At 51.6% G+C, this 12,663-nt stretch overlaps 2 protein-coding genes across 4 annotated transcripts in view; one reads left to right on the top strand and one right to left on the bottom strand.

Annotated features, from left to right (window-relative positions):
- Positions 1-2,315, top strand: part of MRPL37 (mitochondrial ribosomal protein L37) — a 29,485-nt gene extending 27,170 nt beyond the window's left edge. Inside the window, exon 8 of the mRNA XM_068539954.1 lies at positions 2,053-2,315. Within this exon, the coding sequence (XP_068396055.1) occupies positions 2,053-2,290 (238 nt within the window). The 3' untranslated portion in view covers positions 2,291-2,315. The remainder of the gene's footprint in view (positions 1-2,052) is intronic.
- Positions 2,316-2,483: 168 nt separating this feature from the next.
- SSBP3 (single stranded DNA binding protein 3) overlaps positions 2,484-12,663 on the bottom strand; it is a 166,632-nt gene continuing 156,452 nt past the window's right edge. For all 3 annotated transcript variants that reach the window (XM_068539955.1, XM_068539956.1, XM_068539957.1), the window contains 4 exons: positions 5,475-5,553; positions 5,209-5,237; positions 4,993-5,094; positions 2,484-4,123 (listed from right to left, as the gene is read on the bottom strand). In XM_068539955.1, the coding sequence (XP_068396056.1) occupies positions 4,094-4,123; positions 4,993-5,094; positions 5,209-5,237; positions 5,475-5,553 (240 nt within the window). In that variant the 3' untranslated portion in view covers positions 2,484-4,093. The remainder of the gene's footprint in view (positions 4,124-4,992; positions 5,095-5,208; positions 5,238-5,474; positions 5,554-12,663) is intronic.

A 12,663-nucleotide genomic window follows, 5' to 3' on the forward strand; every position in this document is an offset into this window, starting at 1 on the left:
CTGGGGCTCCATAGACACCTGGGAATGGAGAGGAGAGTGCCAGCGCAGGGCAGGATGGACCCTCTTTTAGCACCCCCTCGCTTGGTCTGGTCTTCTGTTTCCAGCGCTCCCACCCAGTGAGCCCAGGGGAGCTCCAGCTCCACTCAGTTCAGGGCAGAGCCCTCCCAGAAGCCTGGGATGTACTCTGGGCTCAGGCCCCTGGAGTCTGTGGAATCCTCAAGGGACAGCAGAGGCTGGGAGTCAGAGATTCCCCAGGGTCACCCAGGGCATCAGGCTGAATGGCCCCAGCTGAGCCCAAACTGGAGTCCTGCCCTGGCTCTGTGCCTTGGTAGTTGCTGACCCACCCCTTCCAAGCCCCCTCCACACACACCTGTCCCCTGCCCCGGGCAGGCCCCGCCGGCATCAGCTAGTTTGCCTCAAGGCTCTCCTTTTCTGGATCCAGGGAGGGGTGCCCAGCCAGGAAGGACAGGGCCCTCACTTCGACCCCCAGGCTGGCTGGTCACTATAATTAGGCCCTTGTGGGTAGTGATGAGTAGTAGGAAAGCAGCTGCTGAGCTGGGGCCTTTGGCCTGGCTTGTCCACTCCTGCCCAAGTTTCAGTGATGGGCTAAAGCCCTCCTCTGTGAAAGCATAGGAATGACACCCACCTTCTGCCTCTCACTCCGAGACCCTCATCCTGGCTGCAGAACCTGGATTTGGCCCGGCCCTGCTCAGTCAGGCCTGGACAGGACAGGGTGGTGAAAACACTGGGGGTAACAGGAGCCTGTGCTCTCAAAGACCTCTTGCTGAGAAGGCCGACCCCAAACCAGCCCTCATCAGGGCCATGAGTGTGGCAAAGGCAACTCTGGGGGTGCTGGGGGGAATCACAGGCTGAGGGGTGTGCTAGGGTGCCCGGTGTTCGAACCCCGCCCCCAGCAGAGGTGGGCAGTGAGGCCCACAGCAGGCTCTCATTACAGGCTGGGGGCCCTTTCCTTCCTCTCTGTAGGGACCCCTGTGACCTGGGCTCCCTTCTCCAGGCCACTGCTCCCACCTGCGCCTGAGGCCTGCTCTGGGGAGCACAAGGGCAGCGAGGGTATGGAGTGGAAGCTTGCCCGTCATCTCCACCTTCTTTGCTCAGCGCTGGGCTGGCACGTGGCAGATGCTCAGTGCTGGTGAACAAACACCTCTTCAGGAACGTCAGTGCAGGTCAGTAACAGCCTGCGTCTCCTCATGTGTCCAACAGTGATGTTTTCCCAGTAGTTCAAAGGCGTCTGTGCTGAGGAAGAGCCTAGGAAGCCTTATTCCCCGATGAGGACGGAAGGACAAATGGAATTTTCTAGGCCCTCCCAGCTAATCATCACACCCATTTAGATGCTCCCCAAAAGAGTAATACCACCAACAGCTAACACTGCTGCTCTTACTGCTTAAAAGGCACTGTTCTAAACACTTCACAAATGTCAGCTTATCCTCACGACCACCACATGATAGGTAAATCGTTATCCCCATTTTATACATGAGGAAACTGAGGACAGAGGTTATGAACTAACTTGCTCAGGGCCACACAGATCCTGCAGGATCTGAAACTGGTCCCTTCAGACCTTGTAAAGGCGGGCTAAAGCCACACTTTGCTCAGACATCGTGTGTTTCCCTCCCCTCCTGCTGCGGGCCTGGCCCCAGAGGCTCCAGGGAGGCAGAAAGTTCTACTTTCTAAATGTTGTTCAAATCAGCATCCACAGCTGCTGACTTGGTGGGCTCGCAGTAGTTCTTGCCTAGACGGCGGCTGGGACCGGGTCTCCCCGCATCTGTCCAGCCCCACCCAACCATCTTCCAGGATGCAGCCTGCACCGTTTTCAAAAATTCAAGTCAAAGTGTGCCACTCTTCAAATCTTTCAAGGGCCCCCTGTTGCCTTGGAGGTGAAAAAATAAAACTCAATGCCCCTGTGGCCCGGCACCCTAGGACCTGTGAAGCAAATTCCACCTGAAGGGAGAAAGCAGGGCGTGGCTGCAGCCCATGGGGCCAGCCTAGCCGATGCTGACTCTCCACTGAAAACAGCACACCGGGAACCTTATCCAGAAAAATATACTCTGGCAAACCAAAATGCGTTTGCGAGATGAGAAACCGCAACTGCCTTTTAGAATGTCCCCGAATATTTGAAGTGAGACAATGTCCTCCCAACCCATCTTCCCCAACTCTCCACAGAAGATTAACATACCCAGGAAAAGAAGGTCGACTCCTGAAACAGCACAAACCAAAATCTTGCCCTGCACCAGGAACAAAAATTCTGCCCAACCAGTTGCCTGGCATTTTGTAATCAGTATAATGAACTCCAACCCACGTTCCCCCGAAACATGTCAGGAAGGGCTGCGGAAAAAAGATGTCCCTTTAATAAAACGTTATCAACATATATCGTACACAAACTACAATGTATCATAATTACTTTTTTTTCCTCTCTTAATTCAGAACCAGACTACAAGGTAAGAAAAAACACAGAAACAGCTACAATGTTCCCAATAATCCGCACAAGGTCTTTTTTCAGGCAGATGATATCTCACATAATATGATATACATGGATCAGAAAGGGAGGGACGAAAACAAAGACCAGCTACAGGGGGGGAGGAGGATGAGGAGGAGGAGGAGGAGGAGGAGGAGGGATGTAAATGTACAAAGAATTCTGGTGTCTTCAGCGCAAGACACAGAGGTTTCGATGGGGGGTGGTGAGGTGAGGGAGGCCACAAGTCACCCCTCCTGGGAGGGGACAGGCTCCACTGTCGCATTTGTCGGTTTTTGAAAATAAAAACAGGACCGGAAACAGCACATCTGTTTGGTTGCTGGCGTCCCCCCTGCCCCCCACAGCTATTCCAAAGTCTCTCTGTCCAGTTCCAAGCGCACACAGAGCAATTCTGGTCAATATCCCATTTTTGAAAAAGAAGAATCAAGAGGGAAAAAAAAGAAAACCCAAACTCCAGCCCTCCACTGCCTGCACACACAAGGAGGACGATTCGAGGGATGAGAACGCGGAGGTCACAGTTTCCATGTCCCAGGTCATAGCCATCCTGTCGGGGCGGCCTCCCCCACTCCGCTCCAGGCCACCACCCCGCTGGCAGGATTCTCACTGGGAAGACTGGGGTGGGGGCTGAGGAGGGGGCTGGAGGGCGGGACGCTGGGCGGGGAGAGGTCCAGAAGAGAGAGGAAGCAGTCCTGGGAACACAGTGCAAGCCACTGGGTCGCAGCATGGCTCCGCTGGGGCGGGATCCTGAAAGCGGTCGGTGGTCTGGCCCCTCCGGCCACGTAACGGGGGAGGGGGTCTGGGGTTGAAGCTGTGCAGCTGCTGTTGCCACCTCGCCAGGAGACCAAGCAGAAACAAGACAGGTTCCTGCCCTTCCCTTGCCCGTCAGCACAAACCAAAAACCCCAAGTGGAAAAGGGTGACTCCTTTTTTCTTTCCCAAAAAGGCCGTTTGAAAGAAACCACCGATTGTAAACTGCCCAGTTTATTATAATTATTATTATTATTTTTAGATGGCTACAAAGACAGGTGAGATCTCACACCTAGACTAGCTTTCCTGGTGGAAGGGCTTGGGTACAGACAGACAACAGGGCTTGGGTTTTTGTTTTTTGTTTTTCGTTTTTCGCTTTTTTTTTTGTCTTTTTTTTTTTTTTTTTTAAAGAAGAAAGCAAAGAGGTTGATTGGGGTCGGGGGGGCTTGCTAGAAGCTTCCATTTTTAAAAATTTTTCCCCCAAAAAACCCCCCTGAAAACAAATTAAAAAAATCCCAACAACGGTAAAACCCCAAACAAAAAACAACAAAAATGTGTCATGTACATAAAAGGTCCTTTTGGGAAAGGGCAAGGGGTGGGATTTTTCTGGTCATTGACTTGAAATATATTTTTGAGTTTTGTCCTTCATGTTTTATGGAATAAAAAGTTCGGCCTTTTTATTGCATGAAACTAAAATTGAGAAAGGTTGGGGGAGGGGAGGGGGAGGGTTGAGGGGGAGCAGGAGATGCCCCTCCCCCAGCTCCTGGGTAATGACACCTCACTTCTTCTTGCATAATTTCTGGCATCTTCCCGCCTGCAATGCCGGCTCTCTCAGCGTCTCAGAGAAGAGGAGGGGGGATCACACACTCATCGTCATGCTTGGAGAATACTGGAAGGGGAGAAGCAGAGAAGGAGGGTCATGAGGGCCAGGGTGTGGGAGAGCCCTGTGGAGGTCTGACTGCACAGAGCTGGACTGGGCCTGTCTGGGGGTGGCTGGGCTGAGACACCCATGATGGCACTGGGTGGGCAGGGGGCCAGCAGTAGGGACTTAGGAGCCACCTCTCGGCACCAGCCTGTGTCCCTGACTCCTCTCCCCTGGCCCCTTTCCCTCTCCAAATCACCCCTTCTTTCCAAGCAAAGCAGCAGCAGCCCCTGCCCTCCCCTCACGGGGCCACCGACTGCAGAGAACTAGGGTCTGACGAGCCGGAGCACAGACAGGGTGCCCTGGGGTGGGAGCCGGCCTGGGGTTCTCAAAAGCTGCTTAACCATGACATCGTTTCCTCAGATGAGACTGTAAATAGAGGCCCAGTGTGAAAAAGCAGACGGCCAGCTCCTCTGCACCGAGACCCCGGGAAGTCACTGGTTGCGTGAGACTCCCTCCCCAGGACAGGAGGAAATAGACTGGGACAGAGACCCAGTGGGCCAGAGCCCAGGGCTCGGCCAGCCACGTCAGCTTCTTCAGTGCTGGAGGCGCTGCGCCTCCACGTGGATGCTTCGGGAAGGTCAGATTCAGGTAGCAGGGGTCAGCGCCACGCAGCGGGGGGTGGGGGGGGGTGGGGGGGGGTGGGGGTGGGGGAGGTGAGGGCTCTGCACTTTGTGTGGAAAGATAACCGAGGTGAAAGGCCCACGACACAGCTGCCAGGACACTGGCCCAGCAGGCAGGTCTTGGCCAGGACACTCTGAAACTTAAATCAACAGGCCCCAGGGGATACGGTGAGGACCCAGGGGTGAAATGAGGGTGGTGGCAGGCACACTTACATTGTCGTTCTGGAAGGAGTGAAGGAAGTTCCCTCCTAGCTCACCATCGTCTCGAGGGGTGCCTGGAGGATTGCTAATGCCACTTATGTTGTTAGGAGAATTCTGCAGAGAGAGCAGAGGAGGTAAGCCCCCGTGCCCCCAGCAACCTGCCCCCCAGATGGGGGAAAGGCTTTCTGGGTGGTGCTGTCAGGGAGGAGACATGGAATACACACTCACTTTTGGAAGTCCGTCTATGTCACCTGACCCTGAAAGGAAAAAAGAATCCAGTTCAGTTTCTTGCCCACCCTTCTGTGCAGGGGCCTCCAAACCCTTCCACCCAAGCCCAAACATCTCTGCAAAGAGGATCTTCTACTTAGGCAACATCTTCCTCTTGGGATCTTCCTGTGGGGACAGGGCCTAGTGGAGCCAGGAGCCAAGGCAGAGGAGGCTTCCCGGGAGGGTCGGGCAGGGGGCAGCATGATGAGGTCAGGGCGCTGACTCACCTAACGAGCCGTTCATGTGGTGTGGCTCCATGCCACCCATGCCCCCCATCGGGCCGTCCGAGCCTGGACCCATCGGGAACTGTGGGAGAAGCACAGAGCGTGGCAGCTGAGTGGGCCCTCGGCTCGGCCGCAGCCCTCACGGGGCTCCCACGCCCAGCTGCATCCCCGGGGAGCTTCCATTCTGGCGGGGTCACTCTCACACACTCAGGCATTTAACACCAGGAGGCCGGAGCCGGTGCCTCCCCTCGGCCCTAGGAATTGGGCAAGGCAGAAGGGCTCACTCCTATGCACCACGGGAGGAAACAAACCCGGAGAGAGAGAGGGACTGGCCCAAGGCCACCCAGAGACAGCTCTCAAACCAGGCCTGCTGGATCCCATCCCGGGCTCTTTCCATCCCTGGGGCAGCATGCAGGGCTCGCCAGTGAGAACCTCACACAGACTGAGTGACCAACTGCCAGGCCAGGAAACAAAAACATTAGTGCTTTTCCTCCCCATTTTACAGATGAGGAAACTGAAGCACAGAGTGGACCACGCTTTGCCCACGATCTCCCAGGTAGGAGAGATGGAGGAGCTGGGGCTGGGCCGCGGGCAGCCTGGCCCTGGAACCATCACACTAGCCTCCTCCAGGCTCTTCCTCAGAAACGTGTGGGGAGCTGGGGCGTGGGTGGCAGGACTTCTCTCGCTGGGACTGTGTGGGGGAGCTCACTAATGAGCAGAACTGACGGTGCAGACAAACCAGACACCAGACGTGTAATCCGCTCTACCCGCCTCCTCAGGTCTGTCTGGAACTAACCCCCCCCATCTCAGCAAAGCAGCAACCAAAGGCCAGAGGTCACATTACATGGCCACCAAGGGATGGCTGAGCCCACTCTGGAGAGCCAAGGCCCAGGGATACAGACTGGATGCCAGGGTGGACAGGGGACAGAAGTGGCAGAATGGAGGCCTGTGCCGGGCAGTAAGGACACAGAGCTGAGTCACACCTGGGCCTCAGTCTGAAGGAGCACAGCCACGGACACCCAACTTCCCCACAGGATGCTGAGATCCAAAGAGAGCTGCAGACAAAGCACGGGTGCAGCTTCAAAAAAAGGCACTGGGGAAAGGGCAGAGAAATCAGAACAGACTGCATGGAGGAGGAGGCAGAGCGCCAAAATAATTGAGGGATAGAATCTGGACAGGCAGAGATGGACCATGGCCTTGTTCTCAGCAGGGGTCCTGCCTGAGCAGAAGTAAGAGGCCTCCTAGCAAGTGGCAGCACGGAGTGGCCGGAGCAGGAACTGATGTGACGAGACTGCAGGGGAGGGGCTGGGGCACCAGCCGCTTCCTCACCCCGCCGCCCACTCACACACCCCGTGGGGGCAGGATCCTTGCCTCCCCAGTGGCCTCCCAGGGCCACTCACAGGCTTTCGGGCACATTTTGCCATCTGGCCACCAATTTCATGCTTATGAACCCAAGTGATAGGAGGATGAGGGTGACCAACTTTTTAAGGAGGCAAACCCAGACACAGTCATACCAGACCAAAAGAATCCCAAAATGTGATAATAAACAATTATGCACATGCGTTATTACTGTAACATATATATTTAAAAAACAGGTATCTTAAATTACATATTATGTGTATTTTTGTTATTCTTTTTAACAGTTTTATTGAGATGTAATTCACATACCATACAACTGACCCATTTAACATATGCAATTCAGTGGTTGTTAGTGTATTTAGAGTTGTGCAACCACCACCACCATCAATTTTAGGACGTTTTCATCACCTGCATCCATTAGCAGTCACTCCCCATCCCCCCCTTGAATCCCCAGGCCCACTCAACCAAATTTATTCTCTGTCTCTACAGATTTAGCTATTCTAGACACTTCATACAAACAGAATTATATGTGACCTTTGTGGCTGGCTTCTTTCACTTAGCAAAATGTCTTCAAGGTTCATCCATGTTGTAGCACGTGTCACGTACTTCATTCCTTCTTACGGCCAAGTAACATTCCACTGTATGTATATACCACATTTAATTACTCATTCATCAGTCAATGGGCATTTAGGTTGTTTCCACTTTTTGGCTATCATGACTAATGCTCCTGTGAACATCTGTGTACAATTATTGTGTGGACATGCTTTCATTTCTCTGGGGTAGATACCTATGAGTGGAATTGCAGGGTCACAGGGTAACTGTTTAACCTTTCGAAGAACTGCCAGACTCTTCCACAGCATCTGCACCACTTCATGTTCCACATTCCCACCAGCTACGTGTGAGGGTTCCAATTTCTTCCCATCCTTGCCAACACTGCTCATTATCTTTCTGATTCTAGCCATTCTAGTGGATGTGAAGTGGTATCTCACTGTAGTTTTCATTTGCTTTTCCCTAATAACTGACGCTGAGCATCTTTTCATGTGTTTATTGGCTATTCGCACACCTTTGGAGAAATGTCTATTCAGATCCTTGGCCCATTTGCTTTTAAATTTATTTTTTGGCTGCGTTGGGTCTTAGTTGCGGCATGTGGATCTTCCGTCGTGGCGTGTGGGCTTCTAGTTGTGGTACGCAGGCTCTTCTCTAGTTGTGGCACGTGGGTTTCTCTCTAGTTGTGGGGCGCAGGGTCCAGAGCGCGTGGGCTCTGTAGTCGCGGCATGCGGGCTCTGTAGTTGTGGTGTGTGGGCTTAGTTGCCTTGTGGCATGTGGGACCTTAGTTCCCCAACCAGGGATCAAATGGGCATCCCCTGCATTGCAAGTTGGATTCTTAACCACTGGACCACCAGGGAAGTCCCCTTGGGCCATTTCTAAGTTGGTTTGTTTTTTTTTATTATTGAGTTTTAAGAGTTCTTTACATATTCTGGATTCAAGTCCCTTACCAGACATGTGACTTGCAAATATTTTCTGTGGGTTGTCTTTTTACCTTCTTGACAGTGTCCTTTGAAGCACGAGTTTTAAATTTTAATGAAGTCTAGTGCAGCTACTTTTTTCTTTTGTCACTTGTGCTTCTGGTGTTGTAGCTAAGAAGGCTTTGCTAACCCAGGTCACAACGATTTACTCCTACATTTTCTTCTAAGTGTTTGATAGTTTTAGCTCTGACATTTAGGCCTAGGGTCTACACTGAGTTAATTTTTGTGTATGTTGTAAGGAAGCAGTCCAACTTCATTCGTCTGCACATGGATATCCAGTTGTCCCAGCACCACTTCTTTATTCTGTATTTACTTTTCTGTTACTTAAATGCTCTTAAAGAACAGCTGAACTAGTTAATAGGGGCAAACAGTAGGAGGACTAGTTAAACAAATGACGTGTGGAAAAAACACAACACTTTTATAATATTTCTGTCTTCTGACACAGTAAATTATTTTAACTCTTTACTGGATATTTAAATGTTGTAGGCTATATTACCGTGTATTTATTGAACACACACGTAAGATTTTTTCAAAAGAGAACCTAAATACAATAAGACTGATTAAACAGATACTACCTATATTTAGTTTCTAAGAACTGACTTTTTTTCTGTCCTGTATCACAATAGGATATTTTTGCTCTGCCTATTTTTTTTTTTTTTTAAGATTTTAAAAAAGGTTTTACGTACAAAAAGCTAGCAGTTTCTCTCATTGGGTAGATGTCTTGGATAATCCATTCAATGAAGATCATTCAGTCCTATATCCTCTGTGTACTGATGGGAACACTGGTGGTACCTCCTGAGGCCACGTTTCTGGACCAGACCATGCCAGTGTGAGAAGACATGGCCAAAGCAAGAGCCTGGCCGATTTTTTTTTTTTTGTGGCAGGGGTGGTGTCCATTAGAGCTGCTGGGGACCCGTCTTGCTTTCAGGGGTCCAACAGGGCAAATGGCGCTTGCTTTTCCACTAATACTTCCCTGAATTGCCTGCAGGCTCTCGGGCATCCTTCTTTCCTTTTATGTAGTGGCAAAACTGAATACAGGGTCAAATGGAAAATGCACTGACGTGCCGCTCTGCTCTTATCAAGCCCTGGTGTCAGTCCAACGTGGTAACACCAGACTATCCTCTCCACAAACACGTCTGCACGGACTTCCCTGGACACGGGTTCAATCCCTCATCTGGGAAGATCCCACATGCTGCGGAGCAACTAAGCCCATGCGCCACAACTACCGAGCCTGCGCTCTAGGGCCCGCAAGCCACAACTACTGAAGCCTGTGCGCCTAGAGCCCATGCTGCGCAACAAGAGGAGCCACCGCAAGGAGAAGCCCGCGCACCACAACGAAGAGTAGCCCTTGCTTGCTGCAACTAGAGGAAGCCCGTACGCAGCAACAAAGACCCAAAGCAGCCAAAAAAACAAAACAAAAAAAACAAGTCTGCACATAGAGAGTGCTTAGGATTTTGCTTACGTGCACAGGTTTTTGGATCTGTAGGAATCGCTTCCAGCTCTCCAAAGATGTCCAACCACTTTGTATCTACAGGCGGGTTTTGGAAGATCAGCTGCTTGTCAGTCAGGCCCTTTTCATCTAGAAGCTCATCAGATGGGCTATGCCTGCCTACGATGTCCATCATTTCTAAACATTTCGAGCACACTGGATATCATTATCGATTAAACCTCTCTTTCTTAGGGAAACTGGTTTTAAAGCACAAAGGTAATCTGAACTTGTGAGATCTAAGTTGGATTCTAAATAAGTTACAGTTTTAATAAAGAAATTGGGAAAGTCCTAACTTGGCTGCCCTTACCGGTGACACTTTTGAGTCCTCAAGCAGCCTCACTTCCAAAGGTGAGCCATTACTTTGGCTGTATGAGGCTTTATCACAACCCCCCACGAATCGGAACAGCTCAAGTGCCGTCCACTCAGCCTCATCTAGGCTCCTCATGGCCTCTTTAAAGATTATCAAACAGTTCTGGAGAAGCAGCAACTACGTTTCTATTTTACTGTAATTCCTTTCTGCATTCTCATCTCGTCATATTTCCAAATCAGAGAAGAGCATCACAGCAGGCTGACATTTTAACATCTTCTCTGTGGCCAGCAACAATGACAGCCATCTGTGGGCGTGTGTCCAAGGCTCTCTCCATTCCTATAAACTCAAAAATCTCACTAAGTGCTTCTGCACGTTTTGAGCAAATTGACAAAGTGACCAAAACGTTTCATTTTGAAAGCTGGATTATCACAGGTAAGCAAATCTCCCCCCTTGACAGCAGTGTCGGGGACAAGGTGTGTGGGGCATTTAGTAGGTAAGAAGTTTATAGACTAAATGAAACTTGCCAAATTAACTGCACTGTCTGCCAAATATGCAGATAAACGAGCAAAGTCTGGTTTGCATTTGGACAAGGAGAACAACAATCTTTTATTTGTTTTCTGCAGTTTCATTAACATCTTCTTTGTAGAAATCAAGATTATGATTTGAAGCTCCAGTTTTCAAGTCAAAGTACCTAAAAGCTGGGGAGACTGTTTTGTTGCCATGGTGTGATGAACCATGTGATATGATGAAGGAAGCTCCCTGATTTTCTTGAAGATGCAATAGAATCAGCTGCACACTGTAAAGGACCAACACACTTGCCATCAAAATTCCCCCTTCTGTTCACCCACAGGACTTAGTTGCAGCCTCTGAGTCAGGAAATGTAACCTTCTCAGTTCATGGAGTCATCTCAGTTCATGGACCAACATGGCGATGGTGTTCATTCAAGGGCCGATAGTGTTCATGCCCCGGCCAATGTGGCAGCTGCTGTTTTGCACACTGAGCACTGGTGTCTCTTTGGAGGACGCACAAAACTTTTGATTGATTTAGAAGGATGTGCCTGTCTCGTCCCAGACTGTGCAGTTCTGTCTACAATGCGCTCTCCCACCCTTTCTCCACCCACGCCCCTTCTCATCTTTTCGGTACACTTGCCGGTACGTTCCGTTTTGGTTATTTGCCTCCCTGACCCAGTTGTATGTGTCCTCACACCTGTCATTAAAATTCATTCAGCCCCCCTTTTTTTTTTTTTGGAGGTGTCGGGGTCACGCTGGTGCTGGTGGTCTCATCGTTCTCATTTTCATTATCTGAGCTCTCAGAAAACATGATCGTGATACTCACAATGTGAAAAATGAAAACCGCACTATCTTGACACAAACAGTTGAGCCGCAAGCAGAGTCAAAGGTGGACTCCGCCAGGGCCCGGATGCAGCGCGCTTGAGCCGTACCCCTCGGAACGATGCAACACGGATGACCCACCATTGAGAGCCACAGACCACGACTGCGGGCATCTGTGCTCAGGAAAATATGGTGACGGCAACCGTGGGAAGTGGGGAGTCTATGCCACTTTCGTGTGCTCAGTCCTGTCTTTGGGGCCCCCATATGGGTCTCACACTTTTCTGCCCAACCTGCATCCATTGCCAAAACCCAGGATTTTTGTGTCCTGGTAAGTCATCTCCCAGGACACAGGGCTTTCAGTGCTGAAACCCAAATGGCTGGCCACCCTAGGGAGAAACAGGGGCTATGGGAGACGCTGGCTGCCCGGGAGAGGCGGAGAGATGGTGGTGGGGCAGCAGCTGAGGAGCCAGGTTCCCACACTTCTCAGTCCCAGGACCCCGGGTAAGGTCCCTCTCGGCACCCCCCAGAGGCAGGCCAATGACCCTCACCCAGAGGCTGCTGGAGGACGAAACACGCCCAGCGGCCAGCACAGGGCAGCCCATAATCAGGGTTTAACACATGGGGTGATTCAGGAGGCACATCAGGAACCGAACTGGCAAAACCAAACTGCGCATCCCTAAGGGCCCGAGCCAACCTTGGGGCCACAAGCCCGCCCTCTGGCTCTGCAGTCCACAAACTACTGATTTGGTCACGTGACAGCCTCCTTTCCAGACCCTGAGCTCCCGGAGGGCAAGGCCAGTGGGACTCACCTCCCCTGCCTGGCAAGGAAGGGTTGTCTGTGGGTCAGACCAGCCCTGTCCTTAGGGAGCTCCCAGCCGGGAGAGGGAGACAGGCCGCCACTGCACAGTCCAGTCCTGACATGGGCGCGGGAACACGAGGGAGTAGGTGAGCAGGAATCAGAACAAGTGGAATTTGAGCGACAACATCATTATGGGTTGGGACTTGGAGAGGCCAAGAAGGGAGGAAGTGGCTTCTAGATGAGGGAAGGGCCCGAGGAGAGGCAGAGAGGTTACAAGATGGGGGTGTCTGAGGGCTCCCAGAGGCACACAGCAGGGAGGCCCCTGGGGGCCTCCCCCCGAAGCTCCACAGCCAAGGATACGGACCTGAGACATCGCCC

This window comes from Eschrichtius robustus, chromosome 3 (assembly GCF_028021215.1).
Source record: "Eschrichtius robustus isolate mEscRob2 chromosome 3, mEscRob2.pri, whole genome shotgun sequence".
Taxonomy (NCBI): domain Eukaryota; kingdom Metazoa; phylum Chordata; class Mammalia; order Artiodactyla; family Eschrichtiidae; genus Eschrichtius; species Eschrichtius robustus.